Here is a 26,159-nt window from a genome sequence, read left to right on the forward strand (position 1 = left end):
CAGGAAGTAGAGAAAGAGCTCTACTCCTCAAGGACAAAAATATATATCCCAAAGTCACATTCCCAGTGACCAACTTCCTCCAGGTACACCCTTCCTGCCTACAGTTACCAGTTAGTCCCTGTCAGGAGATTAATTCACTGTTTGGGTTAAGGCTGTTATAACCCAACCATTTCACCTCTGAATCTTACATTTTCTCACATGAGCTTTTGGAGAACACCTAATCTAAACCATAACACTATCCTTTCCTTCTTTTCTCCTCCTCTCTCTTATTGTAGATACCCCCTTTATTCTGCCTGCCTAATGAATTTAGGGATGATTTTTTCAGAAAAGGAGACTTCTTTATACTAGTGTGGGTATGTTCCATGTACTAGTGTCCACATTTAATTGTGAGCAGCATAGTTTTATAATCTTATAATTTTAGTAATTTTATAACCTTGTTTTGTTTCATAATATCAGTAGGACTTTGTTATGGCCACGGCTGCCATAACAAAGCGCCACAAACTGAGTGACTTCACAGAAGCTGTTAAACAACAAGATATTGTGTCAATTTCTGCAGCCAATAATCTGAAATCAAGGCATGGGCAGGGCCATTTTCTCTCTGAAGTCATTAGGTCTGTGACAGCAAACCTTCAGTCTTCACTGGACATTCCTTTTGTGTGCATGTTGGTGTCCAAATTTCTCCTGTATAAGGATGCCAGTCATATTGGATTAGGGCCCACCTTACCCCAGTATAACCTCATCTTAACTAATCATATCTGCTGAAAACTAATCATGAATGTGGGCGATATAGTTCAACCACTTACAGATTACACAACTATCCAACTTCAGAGATTTGGCATTTCGCTCTGAAGTAACTTTAATACTTGGAGACATTTAAATAATTTTTCTATATTTTACATTTCTATTTGATAGATTTTTTTAAGGAATATAATACCAGGCTAGGGTCGTAGCTCAGTGGTAGAGTGCTTTTCTAGCACATGTGAGGCACTGGGTTCATTCCTAAGCACTACAGAAAAATAAATAAAGGTATATGTTCATGTACATATACCTTTATTAAAAAATGAATATAATACCTAGCTTCTTTGATAATACCTATCAAAAATAACTCATATTCATCTTATGGAATATTTTCCTATTTAATTATGAAATATTTCCTATATACAGAAGAATATTTGTAACACAGCTGAGTTCCAATGAAAAATAAGGAAATTAATATATTCTCACAACCCCACTTAAGAAAGAAACATTATGGGCTGGGGTTGTGGATTAGCTGTAAAGTGCTGACTTAGCATGGCAAGGCCCTGGGTTCAAAGCACCACATAAAAAAACAAATAGATGTTGTCTATCTACAACTAAAAAAATATTAAAAAAAGAAATATTACAAATTTCTGTATTTTTATTTTTTTGAAATTTGCTTCAAATTTAAGGATGTATTTTGAAACTAAGAATAAATTAGATACAATAATAGTTCTGTGTTCTAGAACACATTTTTAAGCTTTATTAATGCCTCTTAATTCTGTATTAGCGAGGAGTAATTCTAGCTCGTGTATCGTAGGGTTACGGTGAGCATTAAATGAGGTAATGTATATAAATTACTAAAAATTATAACATAAGTGTATACTATATAAATTTGTTATTTAGTAAAATGAAAATGGTCAGTTTTTCTCAGTGACAATTCCTAGTGTTTATTACTTTATTTAGTTTTACAGTTATATCAAGATCACACATGGGATGTACCTCAAAAGTAGAATGCTTGCCTAGCATGTATGAGGCCATGGAGTCAATTCCCAGCACCACACACACAAAAATCACACATACTATCTACATAATTACAACTTGAGTCTTATAATTTATTCTACAATAATGAAATTAAGCCTCAAAGAATATTCCTATATTGCCTGGAATGGTGAGGGTTTACTATATTTCTAATACATAAAAGGATCCTTTGTATTTGAAAGTTATAAATCCTAAGGATGGAATAGGAAAAAGGACATCTTTAGGATATTCTGGTTTATTTTGTTACAAGTGATTGTTTCTGTACTAAAAGGCAAAAAACATGAAGTATTAACTATATTGTTAAAATGTGTTAGATTATGTCTCATAAAAAATCTTTTCTACTTTTCAGATCCCCTTGGAAAGGACTTCCGGAACTGACCAATGAGAATGGCCAGTATTGTCCTTTCAGCTGTGAGACACAAGCCTGGTCGATTGCTGTTATTCTTGAAACACTTTATGATTTATAGTTGGTTCAGATATATTTAATAAATATACAACTTCATTATGCAATGCAAGATCATAATGCAAATGCCTATGTATACAAATTCAAGTTTTTTTAAAAAATCTTTCATATAATATTGATGCCCAATTAGGTAAGATTATAAAAGCATTGATTTATCTTTTTCTTTTTAATGTATGAAGATAGCTTTCAGTTTGAATAAGAGAAAAATATGATTACCAACAGAATTTTCTTTTGAGTTCATTAAGTATTCCTTGAAATCCAGAGTTAGGAAAAGAAAACTTATATAATCTTAATTTTCTACAAAAGTGAAAATGGAAAAGTATCTTTAAATTGTGGTATATATTCAGGAACAATACATACTGAACAGGCTGTGGATAATTAACATTCTCACCATGTACTATGACTTTTTTTTTTTTCTTGGTACAGGGGATTGAACTAAAGGGGCACTCAATGACTGAGCCAGCCCTATGTTTTGTATTTTATTTAGAGACAGGGTTTCCTGGAGTTGCTTAGCACCTGTCTTTTGCTGAAGCTGGCTTTGAACTTGCAATCCTCCTGCCTCAGCATCCCGAGCTGCTGGGATTACAGGCATGCACAACTGCACCCGCCCTGTGACTGCCTTCTTAATACCTTATTCAATATATATTTCAGAAGTGCTTCATGAATGTAGAATTATCAACATTTCTACCATATATGTTCATAAATGAAGCACAGGTGTTCAAACTGTGATATTATTTTTTCACTGATGTATCAATATGTTTTCAAATGTTATGAATGTCAATAGTTTATTAAAGACAACTGACTTGTGCTAATGATGCATAGACTGGGAAAAAAGCAGAACATTAAGAAATTGATTTCATTAAAACCAGTTTTGTAAAATTAGCCTCAAGTTCCAGTTTCCTGTTATATGAGATGACTTACATTTTCAAAATAGAAATTGTTGGACATATTTATGAGAACTTTCAAGAAGACAAGAATGTTATATTAATTTTTAAAACTTGATAGCTCTCTCTAGTTTCTGTGCAAAAGTCTATTGACAGAGCATAATAAATACTGGTTTCTGTTAATGAAAGCCTACATTGACAAGTTCAGTATTCAGAACAATCTATTTTTTTTTTTTTTTTTTGGTACTGGGGAATCAAACCCAGGACCTCATACATACTAGGCAAGCACTCTACCATTGAGCCACATTCCCAGGCTGACAACAATCTTAATATAATAAAAGTATAGATACAAATTCAGTAGTTATCTTGAATCCAATAAAATAATTTGAAACATATTTTGTTTTAAGATACCTTAAACTTGAAAATGACATAAAAGTGAAAAGGTTTTTAACATTTATAAGAATTTACATTTTTGAATAGTACTTATTTCCTAGATGGAATTTTTTTGTACTATTTTTTTTCTCAAGAGTAAATTAATTATATCATTATACTTTTGTTTGGGAGAAAGTAGTTGTAAAAATCCTTTCATTACTATTTAATATTATTCAGGGATATGTATGTTTATATATAAAATAATGATACAGTAGAACTTTTCTCAAGAGATGATATACCTAACAACCTAAGAAATGAAAATAAAGATAGGCATTCAAGGCACAACTTCTAGTACCAAAATCTATAAATGCATCAAATGTCAAATGCCCATGTTGAAAGGCTCATGCAGTTTACTGCAGGATTACCTACCCACCCTTCTGCAAAGCTGACCCTGCTTTAGAAATAGTTTTCACTAGCTTAGTTTTCTGGTACCTAACCTAGAGCAGATTAAGTCCTACAAATTCAAGGAAGCTTGTGATAGTAATCTGACCACCATTTATAAACAAGAATTTCCAGATTTTCCTTTTTTCTTCATTCCCTCCCTTACTCAGTATATAACCTCCTCTAAACTTTGGAGGTAAATGGAATGACCTTAGCCAGGCCTAGAAACCCATACCGGTTATCCCAGCAACTCAGGAGTCTGAGGCAGGAGGATCACAAGTTCAAGTCCTGTCTAGACAACTTAGTGAGACCCTGTCTCAAAATAAAAAATGAAAAGGACTAGAGATGTAGCTTAGTGATAGAGCACCACTGGGTTCAATCCCCAGTACTGGGGGTGGGGGAGAATGACCTTCCTTGAGGGAACTATTAGTTCATCCAAGGTTTATGTAGCTATGTGCTCTACCCTAACAATACAGGAAATAAGAAAGGTAACAGAAAACCTGCATATGTAACTAAAGCAAGAACTGACAGCTGGCAGTTAAATGTGACTAAATAAATAACAAGATGATGGTTTTTAAAAAATAGATATGCTACTTTATCTACTGTAGGGGAAATACCCATCTTGGTAAATCTTTCAGATATTGCATTCTTAATTAGGAGTATTAATGAAAGAACATTGTCATATTATGCATGGTCTGCTTTATAGTTTAAAAAGGCATGTTGTGAGCTAGGGATGTAGCTCACTAGTAGAGTGCTTGCTTAGAATTTGCAAGGCCCCTTGGTTAGATCCCCCACATATCTCTCTCTCTCTCTCTCTCTCTCTCTCTCTCTCTCTCTCTCTCTCTCTCACACACACACACACACACACACACACACACACACATACACACACACACACATACACACACACATTGGGGAAAAGACAAAGAAGAAGAAGGCATGTTCTGCATTATTCCATCCATGGTAGTTAAAGTAACACTTTTAGACTTTAGAAGGATAAATGCCATTTGACTGAAGAACATTTATGTAGAATGCTTCATTCCTGTGCAACACTGGATAAGCTGTTATTATATTACATTTTGACAATGGTCTGTGCCTTGGTTTTTCGTTAATCCAAATCAATCTGAACCCTTCAAAATGAGAATGAAACTTGCCACTTTTACCAGTGTGCTGTGATATTTTAGTAACTTTTCAAAGGTAATTAAGGAAACATGAAACTTATCATATGTATCAATATTGTAATATGAATTGTAATCCATTCTGATATCAGTCTTATGCTGCTGTATCTACTGGGCAAATGTCATTTATATCTCTGTGTGCCAAGAAAATAAAATGTTTTCTAAAGGACTGTGTTTTGATTTCCTTACATCATTTTCCAAATAACTTGACATTTATTAAGTACTTACTTATTTGGGTGCTTACCTTTTTGATAGGATGTGTGGGGACAGAGAAAGAAGAATTTTAAGACATTTGATAATTTAATTAGTCATGTCAAAATTTGGAGCTAATTAAACTCTTGATGTATAAATAGATCTATTAGCAACTATGCACTCCTCTTGTATGTCTTCAATACCATGAACTTTTTTATTTTCCTTTCAACTTATTAAATGCAAATACTACATGCCAAATAGACATACATACATAGTTTCTACTGAAGTAACCAATAAAGATTTTGTCACTTTTATATTATTTTACTGAACAATATATATGTGTGTATATGTATAACCTAAATTGATATTTTTAACTTTTGCCTTAAGTAGTATTGCTTCATTTTTTTAATGTAGATATATACCTTTATCTTCAGATAAAAGGTCTTAACCTAAAAATCTAAACCTGTAACTGTCAAATGGTTTAAGGTTAACTTATCAAACTTGCTAACTTTACTTATTTAAATCCTCAATGTGTTGATATAATGAACTCAAGGAATTTGCTTAGTGGTTTATTGTTTTTGTTTTTTCTATTTGTATGGGCCTTGAATTATAAAATTATAAAGCAGTATTGAAATCTTGTCATTTCGGCTGCAACTTTTTTTTTTTTTTTTTTTTTTTTTTAGAGAGAGAGAGAAAGGGAATTTCAGTATTTATTTTTTAGTTTTCAGCGGACACAACATCTTTGTTTGTATGTGGTGCTGAGGATCAAACTCAGGCCACAGGCATGCTAGGTGAGCGCACTACCGCTTAAGTCACATCCCCACCAGCCCCAACTTTTTTCCTAATATTTGTTTTCTTAATATATTTGGTTTTGTTATTTTGGCTAGGAGAATTTTTTGTTTAACTCATAAAGGCTTTTAAGTTTTCTTTAATCAAATCTTTAATTTTTACTTATCTCTTCTCTCCATTCAAATTTTAATCAGACACACACAATTTAATAAACATTCCTTCTATTTTCCTTTGGGCTTATGGGTTTTTAACAGTTATATCTGATAAACACTTAGGTAAAAATCACTTAGGTTTTTTAAAAATTGTTGCACTCTAAATTCAAGTTGAATATGTTTATGGTAATGCCTTTTTTCAGTCATTGAATTTTTTTTAATAGTAGGACCTACATTTAGGGATTATTGTTGAAGTTATCTGCCTACACATTCACTTAACTACTGTAGTTTTTGTTTTAATATTTATTAGTTTTTTTTTCTTATCACCTTACTTTCTAACCAATTCCCTACTCTTCATTTCTCAGAATTTTCTTATATATTCCCAACTTGGCATTCTTATGTATTTTTCAAATCCAAAAACTATTAGTCTTTTTCACTAAGTACATTTAATAAGAACTAACATAATTACAATATTTAATTTTATGTAAGAACATAGAATGTTTGGGATTTTTTTGTTTGGTCTAGTTTTTTGTTTGTTTGCTTTTGCTTGCTGCAATTCTTCCTAATTTTTATGTTTTGGTTGTTCAAAGCTATTTTAGTTCAACTGATAGCCTATTAGTCAAAATAAGAAATTCAAATACAAGGCTGAAAAGGTACATGTGAAAGTATGTATGAGAATACGTGTATAGACACACACACATACACACACATATAAATACATATATATGTGTGTGTGTGTGTGTGTGTGTGTGTGTGTGTGTATATATATATATATATATATATATATATATATATATATATATATATATATATTTTGAACTAGGGAAAGTTTTAATGTGAGTCATATGAATACACTTATTAAATTTGGTGATGAATGTATATATAGGAATATATAATAATATATATGCAAATATACCATTGATAATTGTTATGACAAAATACACATAATATTTATATTATAATATATGCTTTTATGTAAAATGAAGTTTAGGTTTAGGATAAATTGTATCTAGGAATATATAATGATGTATATACCTTTGATATATACATTGGTAATTGAACATAGAACTCAAATATACTGAATATTCATATGAATATATATGCTGACGTGTATAATTAGGTTTAGGTATAGTGGTAAGATTTAGTACTAAAGTTTGGGTTGAGTTAAGGTAGAGGGTTGGGGAATGAATCTGTATATTGAGAAAAATCAATATTCATAAGAATGTATGCTTGAAAATATGTATCAAATCTTATATAAACATGTTTTGAAATAGGAAATTGTTTTATGTGATGCTTATGAATACACTGCAAAAATCCACTGTATGGGAGTCTTCTCATACTCTCTGAGATGTTGTATTCCGTCTAGGTAAGACCTTGTGGAGAAACTGCCTCCATCTAGGTAAGACCTTATGGAGAAGCTGCCTGTCTGCTTTCTTGGTTTCATGCTACAGAGCAGCCAGAAACAGGACCACCTCTATTCTGCCATCTTGGATCTGCCCAAATAATTTTATTAGGGAGAACTGAGAAGACCCTTCTAAACAGATGGTGATAATAGAAGGATTATGCACCTGTTAAATCTCTAAGGACCTATACATTGAGAATGTGTAGCACATCTGACCCCTTTAGTTACAATAATAGCCCCTTCCACATTGCTTAGAAGATAACACCCTCCAGATGTCAATAGAGTATATATGTAGGTATGGGTGCCCCATGGAAAACAGGGAATTCACAGACTTTCAAAATCATGTAAAGTTCCCCTAACATAGAATGTGTTGTGCAGTTACTTAACTCCCCATCTCATGGTATCCCCAAACCTGGAGGTTCTATTTATTGATCCCTGTGAATAGACACCAATAACTTTTTTGTTCTTTCCATGTCTGGAGCCTCTAGAGCATGTTATCTCTAGGGATGTCAACTACACTTAACAATATAGAGCTAATATTAATAGTTTGCCTCTTCGACGCCCCCCCCAAACCCCTGTACTCAAGAGGATGGCTTCAGGAAACATTTTTGTCTCAGCACTTGCCATCTAAGCATCCTAGACATACACAGGAAAGTTGACATCTCCTTCAGATAGCTGATGTCTGTCTTTGTGCCTGGTCACTAAATGGTTTCACTGACAGGTGGGGATATCAAAATGGATGTTCTCAAAGTGCTTAGAAGAGGGAGAACTGGGATCAGTACTGGACTCTCTTTCTCTTTCAGTTCCCCACCCAGGAAGCCTGTCCCCATGGACTCTTGAATGGAGAGGTGAGCCCCAACATGCCAGAGGTGCAAGCCTCACATGCACACATGGAGTCAAGAGCCCAAAGGAAAATTTGTCTTGGAATGCAACTGGATCTACACTTTGATGGTGATAGCAAAGTCAGCCTGAGCCTTTCCTGCACCAACTAGAGCTTTATGATCAATACTTGCCCTTCTGCAAAATAATGGATGCTCTCCCAAGGTAGGGAAGGAAAGGGGAAGAGGAAACCCAAATCCAAGTGTTGGTTGTCAGGGTGTTGAGGCCTCTCCATGTTCTCTTAGGGTCAGACTGAAATCTGAGATTCTCCAATATGATGAGGTGAGCAAGATTGGGATTAGTATCAGAACTGCCCTCAGGTCCTGGACTGTCCTTGGCCACGTGGATTTTGTAAGTATTTACATCTCAATTCCCTTATTTCAGAGACCTGATAAATAATATCTACATTTATACATGTGTGGTATCATTAATTAAATAATTTTCTTAGTGATAATTCAGTAAACAAATTGTCCAATTAAAGCATTCACTATGTAATATCAAGTTGTTAGGTCTTTCTGACAATATAAAACAAAATGATGTCTAGGAATTTTTTTCATCTGATATAGAACATTTTTTCAGTAACAGTGTATAAATCCTAGGTCCACAACTCTGTTTCATGACATATCCAGCTCCTTTTTCTCCTTTCCCACTCTCTTTGAAATAAAGTACAACCTCAAAAAGAAAGTGCACAGATTGGTCTCCCTGATGATTCCACACTCAGTCCATCCTCTCCATCTGTCTCCATGGCCATGTCCTCAGTGTCCTTCTCAACCAAGGTCCACTTTGCTCAGGTGTGAAGACTGAGCTTTCAGCCCTGAAAGCCCACTTCGTCTGGGTCAGGATCATCTTACTCTCTGGTGTTCACTTCAGGTGGCACCCTCATCTGAGATATGAGACCCTCAGTGCAGGAGGAGGCAAGGGTCATGCCAGATAAGGAGCACCTGCCTTGCACAAGGATAGCTGTCTTGAAAGAGCTCAGTAAGCATCAGGGGTGCATTGTTCTTCACACACATATGATAACATATACTGGTGAACACCTTTTCTTCCCACTGGCCTTCTACTTCTCCATGGGTTCCCACAATCTCTGTCAAGACTCATCCCATGGCTCAGTTTTTGGTCCCCTGCACAACTCCCACAGATACCAGAGCATGAAACCAGCTCCAGTCAAGATTTTGTAAGGATAGTTTGAAACGTCTGTTTAGTCCCACATACCTTCACACTAATTTCTTGTTGTTATCTAATAGGGCATCTGCTTTTCATGACATCTCTCTCTCATTCTTCTCATATTTCTAAAGATTTTCTATTTTCACATGACTGTAATAATAATTATATATCACCTCTCCTGTATTCCTATATAACATCTTTGTTCAGACAAATATCAATACCTACATGATACCTATATGAGGGTTATTATATATATGGGTATGTATGAAGCATATCATTCTTATGCAAGTTTTGTGAAATTCATAGGATTTCTTTTCTTTTCATTAATAGTGGTCTCCTCCTACTTTGATTTTGCTTGATTATTTATTTTCTCCTTCCTGCCCGTAGTGCAAACTATACCAAGTATGATTTCCTTGTCTTTGCCTTATAAACCTGGGAGATATTGGTTTTTAACAATCCTATTTTACTTGAATATTTTTTTATAAAATGGGAGAAACTTTACCTCCCAGAAAGCTTATCATCACCAGATATGTCACTTAACCCACAAATATTTTAGGATCCACTTAAACAAAACATTGGATGATGAATCTTACACTAGAAACTTAAAACTCCGTATTTACCAGAAACTGTACAAGAATTGCTAACTCATGCCTCCTTTGAACTCATGTTTTAAATTTCTAGCTCATTTATAACAAAATGACTCTCAACTTTTAAAGAATAGAAATAAATAATCTGTTGATTTTAGGAGCCAAATAAAAGTTAAAAAAAAAAAAAAAAAAAAAAAAAGCTAAATAAAAGTAACACATTTAAGGGTTGGGGCTGGGGCTCACCTGTAGAGTGCTTACCTTGCATATGTGAGTCACTGAGGCACTGGGTTCAATCCTCAGCACCACATTTTAAAAAATTAATAAAGGTATTGTGTCCATGTACAACTAAATATATATACTTAAATATATATTTAATAGCATAAATTAATAAATATGAATTTAAATATATTAAATAATTATTAAATTATTAATTCATTAATTCTCCCACTTGATATATCTTTTAAGGATTTTTTTTTAATTTTAGAGATTTGTTGTTCTACTTGTTTTCTTGCAACTTAATTTGTTGAAGAAATTGTGTTGTTTGTCCAATAGAATGGACCACAGACCAAGTTTTGTTGGATGTATCGTGTGGCATAATTTAATATTTTTCTCTGTCCTAAAGCTTACAAAGAGGTAGTTGGATCTAGAACCTTTTGGCACTATTAACCATTTGGGGCTGATAATTCCTTGTTGAGGATGGGGGCTTCCTGTGCATGTAGGCTGTTTAGTAGCATCCTTGGCCTCTACCCACTAGATGTCAGTAGAGCCCCCTTAGCTATCACAGTCCTCCATCCCCACCATCCCCCCGAAAAAACACAAACAAAACCCCAGGTCTCAAGATCTTGTCAAATGTTTTCATAGCAGACCTATGTTCCGCTGTGAAAAGTAGGTTACTTGTACTACAAAATTAACAATATGGTTGGTGTCACCACTGCAAATTAAAAGATCATTCAGTCTGGAACCACAGATACTTTGAAGAGAACACCTGAACATGATTTTAGGAATATTTAATTTAAGCCTGCACATAATGGCTGACTCAAAAGCAACATATAGAGAATGTGAATTTCCTTTTGAAAAGGAAAAATATTAGAGACAATAATAAAATAAAATAGTAAAAACGCAAGTAATTTCTTTTCCATGATGGAAAATTCTTTTCCATTATTGGAAACTTCTTTTTCCAGAAGTGTTTTCCTAAGACTTGTTGAACAATTTAAGATGTTGGACTTACACAATAGATATAATGATGGTTTTTCTTTTGGAGAGGCACTTTATACTTTTATTATAAACCAAGCATTTTGGTCTTGCAGAAAAGTATTATTTTAGTAATGCAGTTTTCATGCTCCAAATTGATTTGTGTGCTATAAAATTACTTTAAACACAACACAAGTCAGGGGAGATTAATAAAATAATGCTTTTAATTTAAAGAGCTGGAAGCTGTGCTGCACACCTGTAATCCCAAACGAGTGGGGAGGAGCCTAAGTTCAAGGCAAGCCTCAGCAACTCAGTGAGGCCCTGACCAACTTAGTGAGACCCTGTCTCAAAATAGAAAACCAAAAGGTCTGAGGATGGCTCAGTGGTACATCATCTCTGGGTCCAATTCCTAGTACCAAAAATAAATAAATAAATAAAATAAAAAAATAATTTAAAAATGAACTACCATTTTTGTTTGTCTTTGCAAGTGACCTCATTATCTGGATGCAGGATGACAGATAATATATTTAAAGGATTTAGGAGGAGGTTTCAGATTGAAAGACAACCCTACTTATAATTTAACCAGTGAATATTAATTCTTCAAAAAACTTCTATGTATCAGATTTGACATGTAATACTTGGCTGTTTGAGGATGCTTTAAAGGCACATCTGTTGTGGAGGGTGTTGAGAATAACCTGGAGCAGATAGGGTGGCAAACTTTGCTTCCTTGAACTCTTGAGAGTTGCCCTCTACCTGGTGATTGACTTTCAGAATCCTTATCCCTTCTGTTGGTATCCTTCAGTTTTGAGTCATCAGTGGTTTCATGAGTTGTACATGGTGCATCATTTCTCTAGAGTTTTTGAAGGAATGTTTGTTTGGGGTGTCTTCGGTACTATTAGTGCTATTGATTTGGGAACAGGTATGTTTAAGCCTTATGGGTAAATTTTTAAAAATCAAATCTGAAAAACAATTGTGGATCCAGATTCTATTTATCATTTCCAGGTAATTTAAGGATGAATTGGCCTCATTTCCACCAGAACTTTTTGCATATGAGAAGTGTTTCTCCTTCTTTTCTATCAGTGAATGGTGTCTCTCTTTCTTTATCACCTGTTGTCTATCTTCCTTATCTCTATCTTCATCTTATTTCTCTTTCCCTGACTCTACTTTTCCCTATATCTTCCCCTGTCTCATTTGGTCTACTTTATTCTTTTCTCTTTCTTCTCCTTTCATAATTTCCTCTCCTTTCCATACCTCTGTCTCTATTTTCTTTTCTCTCCCAAACACCATTGCTTCCCATTCCACCCACCATTTCTCTTCATCAGGAACTTGTTCATGATATTGTAAATTACATAGCCAGTTCCATTTTAATCAGGAACACCATCATCTTTATTAAAGGGAATGGTGGATAAATGCATAAGTAATTAATGCATTTTAAAATAGACTTCAGAGGGTGTTTGGGGTTAAGGAACTTCTCCACATTTCCTTCCAGAAACCTTATTTATGATTTAACTGTGGCTGCTCCACTCCAGCCTCTGATTATTCCTTTCTTCTTATTAGTTTGCTTCAATTCAAGCATCATGAGTTTCCATATAGAGAGTGTTTGTTGACTTTATTTTCCAGTAGTTAAAATGATGTTTGGTTTGGAGGTTTCCTGAGTTTCTGTGGCTCAACCTTGGTATTATTCTGTTTGGGGTGTGAAGGGATAAGTTGTGAATCTGAAAAATTCAGCACGGAACTCACATAGTAACCAAAGAGCCTCATTTCTATCTTTTCTAAGTAGTACTCAAGGGACCAAATTTGTTTTATTTTCTCAACACTGTTTTTCCTGTAATGTTTCTATTATTTAAGAAGTATCCTGTTCTCTGTCAGTGAGTGTTTTTTTTTTCTATCTCACCACCCCAACTTATTGGTTTATCATGCTGGCCTCCTTTTTCTAAGTGGGGAGTCTCTTCCTCCTTTTGTTTCTTTTTTGCCTTCACCTGTTACTTTCTTCCATCATTTCATCTCTCTCCCTATGTACACCCCCATTTTCTGTCCACTTCTCACACTCCCCTGGGCCTTTTCAGTTTCTCCCTATAAGGTCATTTTTCTGTGCCCCAGCTTGTTGATCCTAGACATACCACCTGTGTTTCTGTTTTTTTTTTTTTTTTGTTGTTGTTGTTGTTGTTGTTGTTTTTTTCCTGACAGTTTCTCTCCTGAGATAAATGGCATTACTTGTTCCAGTGAGTAGTGCAGGCCAGGAGCTCTTGTGTGGGGGGGGATTAGTTTATATACCCATTCCATAGTCATTTTCTCTCATTCTGAGATGAATTTTGAGAGTGCAGATGGAGAGAGTAAGATAGACCTGCGTGGAAAATGCTGCCCTCTACTGTGGGCAGAGTAGTGGGCTGGTTTCAATTTAAATTTTTGTTTGTTTGTTTTTACCAAAATCTGCCTTTATTAAGGGAACAGACCATCAGCCCCTACCCAGCTTCACCTGCACAGCCACTGCTGGCCCAGCTGCCACCTCACAGCAGGCCATCACCAGCCAGTAATACCCCTGCCATCCTCACGGCCACCTGTTGAAGTCACCATCTCCATGCCTGTAAAGGGATGCCGCAGAGACCGACTGCTGCTTTCAGTGCCTTTAGTGGCCTGGAAATCTCAGTAAACTTCTCTGAGCAGCAAGGAACCAGGACTTGTTCAGACATCCCAGAACTGAATGTAGAGGTTAGCAGTAGAAACAATCAATAAATAGACAACTTCTCAAATAAAAAGACTCCACATGAGCTCCTCTCAGGAAGACATTCACACACCTGACTGCAGAGCACACCTGCCTCTGGCCAACGGGAGGGCGGCAGGCAGCCATTGGAGGGGCAAGCAAGGGAGACATGCGCTGGAGACCTCGCTGCACAATGTCCGGATCTGAGGGCCGGGGTGGTCAGCAGGCACCACCGCAGCTGCTATTTAAAACAGGGCACATGCGCCCCCCTCTGGCCCTCCTGGCATGCCCTGTGCATGCAAGGAGGTGAGAGAGGGCTTGTGTTGTGGTCTAAATGCCTCTGAAAAAGGTCAGTGTCTCTGCACGCTTCGTACCCCAGTAGACGAAACAGTAACTATGGATCCCGATGGCGTCCCCAGACTTCAGGCTGCACTGGGGTCACTTAGGAGTCTGGTTCTTCTTTGGCACTGCGGCCCGCTTGGGCTACCACAGTGGTTATGGTTGGAGAGGGCGTCCATGCTGATAGACATGGTCTTGGCTGGATCAGGTTGAACTGTTTCGGCCTGAGCTGTATTTGTACAGCTTGCCGATCATCTTCTTGGTGATTCTCCTGGGCCCCGTGCTAGTGAGCTTGGAGATCTCCTCGGTGTCGGGGTAGTAGCAGTACAGCGCCCTGAACTGGCAGCCAGGCATCACGGAACAGGATGAAGTAGTGGTTGGTGTCACACTTCTCCAGCTCCTCCAATATGGAGCTCTTGTGAGGCTCTTTCACCTTTCCAGCCAGACAGCAGTGGGAGATGGCGTTGTGGTTGATGGGCTTGTTGGACTTTCTACTGGGCTCCTTGAAGAGCTTGGGACCTGTGTACTCCGCCACTGAGGCCAGGGAAGAAGCTGTTGACGCCATTTCCCAGTCCCTGTCTATGGTCCTGCTTGGGTTGCTGCTCCCTATGGGCAAGGCTTCCAACGATTCCACTCGCTGAGAAGGTGTGCTCCCCAAAAGAATGCTCTCGGGCTCCATGGTCGCTGCATAGGCCAAGGACAGGCTGGAGCCAAATGAATCTGACTCAGGTGATCATGGTGGAGGAGCACTTGCTCCCAGAGTCACTGCCAGACTCTTCCCAGTGCACGGACTTTGGGGGCAGCTTTTTCGGCTTCCACCTGGGTTTGCCGAGCCCTTGCTCCTCTAGGATCCGTTGCTGCTTCCTCCGCAAGTACTCCTGCTTAATGAGCTCTCGCCCTGCGTTCTCCTCCTCCTTCTGGATGTGGTCCTCCTCAGCTTTAGATGGGGCTTCATCCCGTTGGAGCTCCACTTCTGCTTCCAGCTGCTGCTTCCATACTCGAGCCTCTTCAGCCTTGCACTGCTGTTTTAAGAGGAAGGCCGCCCAATTCTTGGCAAGTTCATCTGCTTTCTGTTCATCCTTAAAGAAGAAGCCAAGTCCAGGCTTCTGGTCACTGTCGCCGAGGAGGTCCACAGAGCCCGTATGGCCAGCACCCAGTCCCCTCTTCGTCCTCATTGGGGGCCTGTAGGTGGGACAGGTCCACCTCGATGAGGCTGACCTTGCTCCTCAGTGGCTCTTCCCCAGGAATGTGGTCACTCCCTGCGGGGTCGGAGGAGCACAGCCCTGCCTCTTTCCTACTCCTGTCCATGGCTTCTGTGAAGTTCACATTTTGTCACAGAATATTTGCCTCTTTACAGGAGGATAGAGACAATGTCACTGGTTGCTATCATCATGAAGCCTGTAACTGTCCAACAGACACTTCTCAGGAGGGTTGCTGCCAAGGACTGCAGCACTGTCCACACCTGGGCTGGGAGGTGTTCATGGGTGATCTCCAGAGGGGAAAGGTTGCAAATGCGGGAGGGTCTCCAGGCAGGGTGTTGGGGTCTTGCTTTGAGAAGAGCCCTACTGCCTATCCTCTGGAACCTTCAGCTTAGCTCGTCTTCCTGAATGAGAGCTTAGGCCCTGCCCCAGACGGGGTGGGGATGGGAGAGTGGTGGTGGTGGTGGTGGTGGTTTGCAGTGACCAGCCACCCCAGTGGGAGAAAGCGCTCAATGAAGTGGATTGAGGTCTTTACTTTTTGGTCCTGAGAGTTATTTTTAGGGCCTGGCATTGGTCCCCTGGGGGACTTCATGAGGAGCTGCTCCTGCTGTGGGAGATCTTCAGTATGGCCTGCTGCAGTGTGCTGATGGTCTCGTTCAGCTTCTTGATGGAAAGGTCGCATTTGCTCAGGTCTCCCACTTTGCCAATGCCGTCCTCCAGGAGAGCAGCGGAAAGCGCTCTGCCCTTCTCCCCGTCGTGCACAGCAGTCAGCTCTTTGGGGCTATGAAGCTGGACAAAAAGCTCGGCTTTCTCTGTCCATGACCTGAAACTCACTGACATCTTCCCTCTGCTCTTCCTTGGCGAGAAAGGCTTCTAACTTAGAAATGCCACTGTCAATGTCCATGCCATTGTGCTGAGCATACTCCTTTGCAAAATTCTTGGGCCTCAGTGGGTGTGGGGCGCCATCAGCCTTCCCCTTCTTCACGTGCAGGAAGGTGGCTTTGCCCAGCTTCAGGTGCTGCCATGCAGACAGGGCCTCCATCCTCTTCTTCTGGGTCTCTATGGCCCTGGGCTTCTCCTCCAGGGGCATGTGCAGCTGCACCAGCTCGGATGCCAGGAGGCTGGCAGGATCCCGGCTGTGCCTGCCTGGGCTCTGCTCTCTCTTCTGCTTCCATGTCATCATAGGGGCTAGGCAGCTTTCCGATGCATCTGGTGTGGTCTTCTGGGAGCTGCTGGTACTGGACTTGGTTTCACAGCCGTTGAGTCTCTGGAGCTTCCTCTCAGCAAACCTGGTCATCTTCACGCTTCCACTGGCCATGGACACGCTGCTGAGCTGAGAGGCAGTGCTCAGATGCGGGCTCGAGCGGCCACTAGCATCACCTTTGTCCTCATGCTCCTTCACCTTCATGTCCTCCTGCAACTTGGCTGACTCCTCTTCACCAGTGTACCTGGCAATTATGATGGCAAGGTCCTCGCCAATGAAATCCTGTTACACTTCTTCTTTGTCTCCCATATCAGAGTCAGAATCTGGCCTCAGGCAGCCCAGGCCTCCTTAGAGGGGGTGCCAGAGCTTCTTGGGCCAACACATAACCTCCCCTCTGTGTCACATCAGCCCTGACTAGGTGAAGGAAATGGCCATTGGCAGACTGTCACTGAGACAAGGGATCCAATCTGCCAATGGCCAGAGCCCGCCCCCCCCCCCATGCACTTCTGTAGCCTCTGCAGACTGCAACCCCACTCTGCAGGGTCAGTGCTGGCAGCAAGCTCTGAGGAGGAATTGGTGAAAGTGCTAATCAAGTCACCATGGCAGGTCATCTTCTTCCAGGCAGCAGGTTGAGTGCCCTCCCTGGGCCTCCTGGGCACATTGCTCCAAGGTCTCCTTTCCCCTCGAAGAATGGTCTGCTTCTTTTTGCTGGCCTCAGCACTGCTGGCAGCAGGGGCTCCAAGAAATATCTGTCAGGCTTATTCTCTAGGGCATCCACCTGCCTCTGGGGGACTGGATCAGTGCGCTTCACAGCTGATAGCCTGTGATCCACAGGCCGCCCTCATCTGCCGCTGGCCCTGGTTCCACCCCCACGAGTGAGCGCTGGCCAGTGGCTGGTCTCTGGGGGACTTGGCAGTGCATGGCGGGGAGGGGCTTATGTGGCCAGGGTGGTCTTGGAGGTGGCTTGATAGGGTTTCCAAGGGCCATGCGTGGGGATGGAGGCTGCGAGCTCTGGCCCTCTCTCGCCATGCATTAGGCGGGAGTCTGAGTCCTGGACGCTGGAGGAAGCGCGGGGATGAGTGTGAGATGGAGGTGGTCCTCTGGTGCTGCATTGGGCTGGGGACTGCAGAGATGGCTGCTGACCAATTGCAATCCAGGGTCAGGGCGCCACAGGGTCACGCGGTGGTCCCGCAGGGGAGGCGGCTGCGGGCGGGGCGGGGTGTTCCGGGAGGATGGAACCTTGGGATGGGCGCCCATGAGCGGTAGACGTCAGGAGCGGGCACCATGGGAACCGGAACACTGGTGATCAGTGAGCAATTGGAGCAGGACGACGAGGCTGTGGCAGCTGCGGACCAGAGCGATACTCGTGATACTCAGGATACTCACGGGTTAACTTGACTTTTCCTTCTTGGTTTTCGGGTCTTCACAGTCGTCTTTCCCACTGGGATCTTTTTGTAAGTGTCGTGACATTTCCTGAAATTTCATTTTGATGAGTACCTAGGTAAAGAAACTAACAAGTGCTGTTCCCTTTTTACTTTTTCTTTACCCACTTCACCTCATCTAGGCCTTGGTTGATGACTACTTTGGGGTGGGGAGGGGGGCATAAAGGTGCAGGGACACTCTCCTTGCCTTTATTTCTGAGGGCCCCCTCTGTTGCATCTCTATCCTATCTCTTCTCTGTCCTTCCCTTATTACTGTCCCTTTTGTTTCCATTCACCATTTTTAAACCATGACCTTAGCACACAAAGTTAGGATATAAATTGGAATTGATAAGCTGGGAGATCCCAACTGTTACAAGGAGAGTATGTCCCTGTGAGTATGAGGCCAGGATGCCCCAAGACCCTGTCCGTGATAAAATCTGGTGTTCCGAAGGTCGCCCCCCTTCTGTGGAAACCAAGTGGACCAGGACTGTCTTTTTCTTTGAGTAAGACAGGTGCTGGCTTATTTCACTTTTTCACTACTGTCCCTGCCTTAGAGACCAAGGATAGGGTTCCACACTGAGTCATTTGGATCTTTGACATCCACTGAGTTCTTTGGATCTTTGGGGGGAAGAGAGGAGTGTTAGGTGTTTTGTGAATATTCCAAGACCATTTCTAAACAGCAGGCAGCTTTTTGTTCTGTATCAGTTTTGTTCTTTTCCTCTTTGGGTTCACTTCACCTCCTTATTGAGTTTAGGTGTAGGGGTCTCCCTGTTCATGAAAAAGAATTCAAAATTAGATGTGAAGGTGAGTATTTAGGATGAGTAAATAAATCACAGCACATTATACATGTATACATGTGTGTCTTTGAAATTTAGATCCTCCCCCCCCCAGTGTGTTCTTTAAGCAGTTTGCCAGAAATGCCTACTTAGAAATGCTACCTTATTGTAAGAACTGTGCAAGTGAGGAACAGTGACACTTAAGCCTCATTAGGTTGACAATACCTATAGCTCTGGTCTCATGATTTTGATAAAACCTTTCAGACTGAATTGGAAGAAATCCCAATGGGCCCAGGTAGAAAAGATTCACCCCCCAAGTTGGCAGGATATTGAAGTTTGGCTGAGTTGAAGAATCACTATTCACTGAATGGAGGGTAACACCAGCCCACTCCACCCTCTGGAAAATAGAACAACCTCTCAATTATCATCGCCTTCACCTCCCACCTGTAAAAGCCCTTGACCTAGGAATGTGGGCATTTACAACTGCTCTTGGTCCCAGGGCGTTAGTACTACCAGTGAACAAAGATGATTCTCAGAGGGATTCTGGAAGGATTTTGATTCCTATCTATCATAATTTATTCAGCATTCACTCTGAAAATTTAGCAGGATCTCACTTTATGCTAGACAGAGTCCCTGTAGAACCTTTCCATTTAGTGAGTGGCAGAATACAATAACCAAAAAGTAGAGCCAAAGGAATGATTATTTTCAATGGAGGTAATGAAGTGATATTTTTGTGTGAGCTTGAAAGTAGAGGGTAACTTTAATAAGCACAGAAGTGGGGAGGCTTTCTGCACAGAATTTCTGGTTATCTCTAATGTCTACCAGGATCTCACTGCTTTGACAGTGCAGCCATGTGCTCAGAGCCACTGAGGAATCTAAAAGAGAGCTCTGTAGGTGGCCAGAATGTGCAGGTGTCTCAAATCAAGCCAGAACCACTTGATTTGAGACAACAAGTCACAGACAATAGCTCTGCTTTGAAGTTTTGAAGAGTAGTTGGTTTCCTGTTTCTTTTTAATTTCCCATTCACTTTCATCATGGTGATGAGCCACACACATAAAGATAATTCATGTGTGTAAAGAATCCAGGGGATTGATAAAGGTTGGGAGCACATTCTGGTCTTTTCTGTGGAAAGTGGTATGTGTTTTTTTAATTGTCTTTATTATTACGTGATAAGGAAATGAGCCACCTTGTTCATAGAGCAGATAGATATTCGGCAATAATGCCTCCCTTGATAAGAGTTTTATTTTTCTTGAAGAAAGTTTCAGGGTGTATTGCTGAGAAAGTTTTCAAATGTCACAGTCTTCCTTTTTATTTTATTTGTTGTGGTGTTACATATTGAACCAGGGCTTCAGGCATGCTAGGCAAGCACTCTACCACTGAACTACAGTCTAGCCCCATAGTCTTCCTTTGAAAGGAAGAGGTAGGAGCTAATTAACATGTTTATAGAAGTGTTAGGGAAGAGTAAGTCCAGTTTCAACTTCAGGGTGTATGCAGACAGAACCTTCCATAATTTTACTTATAATATATTTCTCTAATATTCATTGAATACTACCATGATGTCACATTTGTGCTTAGCATGTTAGAATGAATGGCTGGCTTCCACAGGACATTCAGGGGACTCTAGGCTTGGTTGAGCCTTGCTGGAGAGAAATGGGAAGGAGAGTGATGGAGCTTATGAGGATGATCTTGAGATAGCCCAAGTAGATCTTAAGGTAGACTAAAAAAACAAAAACAAGTTTTTCTTATGGGAAATTTCAAACAGGCATCAAAGTAGGCCAAACAGTATTTGAAATCTGTGTATACAACCTCAGTTTCAAAAACTATCAACACCTGAACAGTCTTTTATCTCTACTACATTATAATTAATAATCCTTAAAAGCAATTATACACAATATATCAACATGGCTGTGTTCCCAAAACATCCTTTATTTATAAAAATAGGCAGCTGCCCTTCATAAACCTGAATTCCAAGAAGGATAGTGTTAGGTTGTATGTTTAGTTGTGTGGTTCCTGTTCATTTTAGAGATGACTGAAATAAGGTTTGAGGTTCATCCCTCACATTATGGATATCTGTTATTTCAGCACCATTTATTGAAAGACCACAGAATTACTTTGGCATCTCTGTCAGAAACCAGTTGACTGGGATCCAAGGTGGCAGAGTAGAGGAGATCCTGTTTCTGGCTTCTCTATGCCTGAATCAGAGAAAGCTATCAGGTGGCTTCTCCTGCTCAGGGTCTTGCCTTGAGGGAACACAACATCTCAGCGCATGTGACAGGACACCATCCAGCGGATTTTCGCAGAATCCACCAGAGCTGTGAACACCAAGCAGAACTCAGAGCCTCTCTGTTCAGGTGAGACTCCAGGCTTCCGTCCCAAAGCCTACAGTTTGAGCACAGGCGCGACTCTCAAGTGGGGGAACAGAGACACCAACTCAGCACCTCAGCAGAGTGGCTGTGCTCCCACGCAGGTCCCCAGACCACATTCTAGGCACAGCACTAGGACATCCCAGCTCCCCCCACCTCACCAGACACCCCGACTGGGAAAAGGACTGACTCCACCTTTCTCACCATCTTTGGTGGGTGTGGTTACCAGCCAGATCTGTGACTGAACAGGTACCTGGGTTCCAAATCCCCTCCCCCAGCTGTGATAACTCTGTATAGACACTATCAGCAAAAAATCAGCTCTCAGTTGAAAAAGAGCGCAGTGCCACCAGGACGCTGCCCACCTGGTGTGATCCTAAGGTGGAGGGCGTGAGGTCCCCCAGCTGAGACCTGATAAGCAAGAGAGGGGAGGGGGCTAAAACCCAGGAAAAACTGAGAGAGACCAAGATTAGGGAACCCAGATAAGAGAGGCCGAGCTTTAGTCTTCTCACACTGGTTACCTACACCACCCTGAGGGCAGAGAACCAAGCTTGGAATAGACAACTCCATCTACTGAAAGAGAACTGAAGAAAAGGGAACTCTGAGAGTATTTTGTTGTTTGTTTGTTTTCTTCTCTTCCATTTTATCCTCTTTCTTTCTCCTCTACCCCTCCTCCTCTGGTCCTCACAACCCCAACATATGTGAAACCAAGAACTCTGCATGAAATAGAACTGAGTGACCAGAATAATTTAATAAAAAGGAATTGCATAAGCCACCACTCTTTTTTTTATTTCTCTCTCTCTTTTTTCTCTTTTTTGCTTCCTTTTTATTTTTATTCCTCCCTCTCTTTCTCTTTCAACATCCTAATTTTTACTATTTTTACTTCTTGTAATTTTCTAACACATATATGTGTTTGTTTTTATGCATTCTACTGTCCTCCCACATACTTGTCTCCCCTAAATTACCTCCTGTCTATTCCCCTGCTACTAACCCACTTGATTAGAGTTCTCCTCCAAATTTCCTAAGTTTTATTAATCCATTGCTCTCACATCTTTCACCCTTAACATAACATCAGATACCTGACCTCCAGTTCTCTGTCCACCACCAGAAGAAAGTGTACATCTTCTATGAAACTACTGATTATATTTTAAATTATAATTGAATCCAACAATACTAGAGATTGAGACTAACTATAAATTTCTTAATAGCAGTAACTTACACATAGGTGATGTATTGTTGATATTGGGAACTGTCAACAGTATCCTTCCCCACAAAGAAGGGATCTTGGAATATACAAGAGCACTACAAATATATAGGGTAAAAAGAATAACACTCCAGTCCCACAGAGCAGGAAAGAAATACCAGCAACAAGTAAAGACAAGGGAAGAAAATACCACAAACAATTGAAGACAATGCATCATTAGAAGAATTATCAGAAACAGCAGAAAAAATGACAGAGAAAGATTTCAGGATTTACATTATTCAGATGTTTTGGAATCTCAAAGAAGACATTAGACAACAAATACAGAGAGTGAAAGATCACTTTGACAATGAGCTACATAAACAAATCCAAGAAGCAAAAGATGACCTCTACAGGGAGATTGAGGAGATATATATATATATATATATATATATATATATATATATATATATATATATATATTCAGAAATCCTTGAAATGAAAGAAATAATGAACCAAATTAAAAACACAAATGAGAGCATCACCAGCAGAGTATACAACTTAGAAGATAGGACATCAGACCACAAAGACAAAGTATATCATCTTGAAAAGAATGTAGACAGCACAACAAAAATGATACGAAACCACAAGCACAAAACCCAAGAAATATGGCATAGCATAAAAAGACCAAATTTAAGAGTCATTGGGATAGAGGAAGTCACAGAGGTTCAAACCAAAGGAATGAGCAATCTATTCAATGAAATAATATAGAAATACTTCCAGACATGAAGGATGAAATGGAAATACAAATCCAAGAAGCCTACAAGACAACGAATGTGCAAAATCACAACAGACCCACACCAAGACACATTATAATGAAAATGCTCAATATACAGAAATAGGAGAGAATTTTAAAAGCCGCAAGTGAACAGAATCAGATTACTTATAGGGATAACCAATTAGGATAACAGCAGATTTTTCAACACATTCCCTGAGAGCTAGAAGATCCTGGAACAACATATTTCAAACCGGAAAGATAATGGGTTCCAACCAAGAATCTTGTATCCAGCCAAACTAAGCTTCAGATTTGAAGATGAAATAAAACTTTCCATGATAAACAAAAGTTAAAAGAATTTACAGCTAGAAAACCAACACTAAAACACATCCTTGGCAAAATATTTTAGGAAGAGGAAATGAACAACAATGATAACTGGAAGAAGGAGGTGGTACACTAAAAGAAAAACTAATCAAAGAGGAATCCAAGTCATGTTAAGTAACAAAAATAAAAAATATGACTGGAAATACAAACCATATCTCAATAGTCACCCTAAATGTTAATGGCTGAAACTCACCAATCAAAAGACATAGGCTAGCAGATTGGATTTTTAAAAAAGATCCAAGAATATAATGCCTACAGGATACTCATTTGATAGGAAAAGACATCCACAGACTGAAGGTGAAAGGTTGGGATAATCATACCTCTCACATAGATTGATGAAGCAAGCAGGGGTCTCCAAACTCATATCAAATAAAGTAGATTTCAACCAAAGCTAATCAAAAGGGATAAAGTTGGACATTACATACTGTTCAAGGTAACCATACACCAATGAGACATAACAATCATAAATATATATGCCACAAAAATGGTGCAGCTATGTTCATCAAACTCTTCTCAAGTTCAAGAGTCAAATTGACCTCCCAGCACAATAATCTTGGGTGACTTTAACCCACCTCTCTCACCACTAGACAGAACTTCCAAACAAAAGTTAAATAAAGAAACTATAGAGTTCAATAACATAATATCTTAGACTTAACACAGACACAACATATCAAAATCTCTGGGACACTATGAAAGCAGTACTAAGAAGAAAATTCATTGCATGGAGTTCATTCCTTAAAAGAAGAAAAAGTCAACAAATAAATGACCTCACACTACACCTCAAAGCCCTTGAAAAAGAAGAACAAATCAGCAGCAAAAGCAGTAGAAGGCAACAAATAATTAAAATCAGAGCTGAAATCAATGAAATCAAAACAAAAGAAACAATGGAAACAATTGACAAAACTAAAAGTTGGTTCTTTGAAAAAAAAATAAAATCGACACACCCTTATCCATGCTAACAAAGAGAAGGAGAGAGAGAACTCAAATTACTAGCATATGTGGTGAAAAAGGCAATAACACAACAGACCCTACAGAAATACCGAAGATAATTCGAAATTATTTTGAAACCTTATCCTCTAATAAAATAGAAGACAGTGAAGGCATTGATAAATTCCTTCAGCCATATGATCTGCCCAGATTGACTCAGGAAGATATACACAACTTAAACAGACCAATATCCAGTGAGGGAATAGAAGAAGCCATCGAAACACTACTAATCAAGAAAAGCCCAAGACTGGATGGCTACACAGCTGAGTTCTACAAGATCTTTAAAGAAGAACAAATACCAACCCTCTTCAATGTATTTCAGGAAATAGAAAAAAGAGATAGTACTTCCAATCTCATTCTATGGGACCAATATCACCCTGATTCCAAAACTGGACAAAGACATTTCAAAGAAAGAAACTTTCAGACCAATATCTCTAATGAACTTAGATGCAAAAATCTTCAATAAAATTCTGGCAAACCCAATGCAAAAACATATCCTAAAGATTGTGCACCATGATCAAGTGGGATTGATCCCAGGGATGTAAGGTTGTTTTATCAAACAAAAATCAATAAATGTAATTCATCATATCAATCAACTTACAGATAAGAATCATATGATCATCTTGATAGATACAGAAAAGCTTTTGACAAAAGACAGCACCCCTTTATGTTCAAAACACTAGAAAAACTAGGGATAACAGGAACATATCTCAACATTATAAAGGCTATCTATGCTAAGCCTCAGGCCAATATCATTCCAAAGGGAGAACAATTGAAAGTATTTCCTCTAAAATCTGCAACTAATCAGGGATGCCCTCTTTAACCATTTCTATTCAACATAGTTGTTGAAACACTGGCCAGATCAACTAGACAGATGAAAGAAATTACAGGAATAAATATAGGAAAAGAAGAACTTAATCTAGCACTAATTGTTGATGATATGATTCTATAATTGGAAGACCAAAAAACTACATCAGAAAACTTCAAGAAATAGTAAATTAATTCAACAAAGTAGCAGGATATAAAGTCAACACACATAAATCAAAAGCATTTATGTATATCAGTCACAAATCCTCTTAGCAGGAAATGAAGAAAACTCCCCATTCACAATATCCTGAAAAAAAAATAAGATACTTGAGAATCAACAAACGAGGTGAAATAAATATACAATGAAATCAACAGAACCCTAAAGAGAGAAATAAAAAGAAGACCTTAGAAGATGGAAAGATCTACCTTGCTTATGCATAGGCAGAATTAATATTATCAAAATGACCATATTACTAAAAGCATAATACAGGTTTAACACAATTCCGATCAAAATACCAATGGCATTCCTCATTGAAATAGAAAAAAGCAATCATGA

At 39.3% G+C, this 26,159-nt stretch overlaps 1 protein-coding gene and 1 pseudogene across 1 annotated transcript in view; one reads left to right on the top strand and one right to left on the bottom strand.

Moving 5' to 3' along the window:
* Positions 1–14,609: 14,609 nt before the first annotated feature.
* Positions 14,610–17,942, bottom strand: LOC139707390 (calmodulin-regulated spectrin-associated protein 1 pseudogene; annotated as a pseudogene).
* Positions 17,943–18,197: 255 nt separating this feature from the next.
* LOC114081348 (rho GTPase-activating protein 29-like) overlaps positions 18,198–26,159 on the top strand; it is a 30,829-nt gene continuing 22,867 nt past the window's right edge. The window contains 2 exon segments of the mRNA XM_071618627.1: positions 18,198–18,279; positions 24,898–25,137. Of these exon segments, the coding sequence (XP_071474728.1) occupies positions 18,198–18,279; positions 24,898–25,137 (322 nt within the window).

The sequence above is a fragment of the Marmota flaviventris genome, chromosome 10 (genome assembly GCF_047511675.1).
Source record: "Marmota flaviventris isolate mMarFla1 chromosome 10, mMarFla1.hap1, whole genome shotgun sequence".
NCBI lineage: Eukaryota > Metazoa > Chordata > Mammalia > Rodentia > Sciuridae > Marmota > Marmota flaviventris.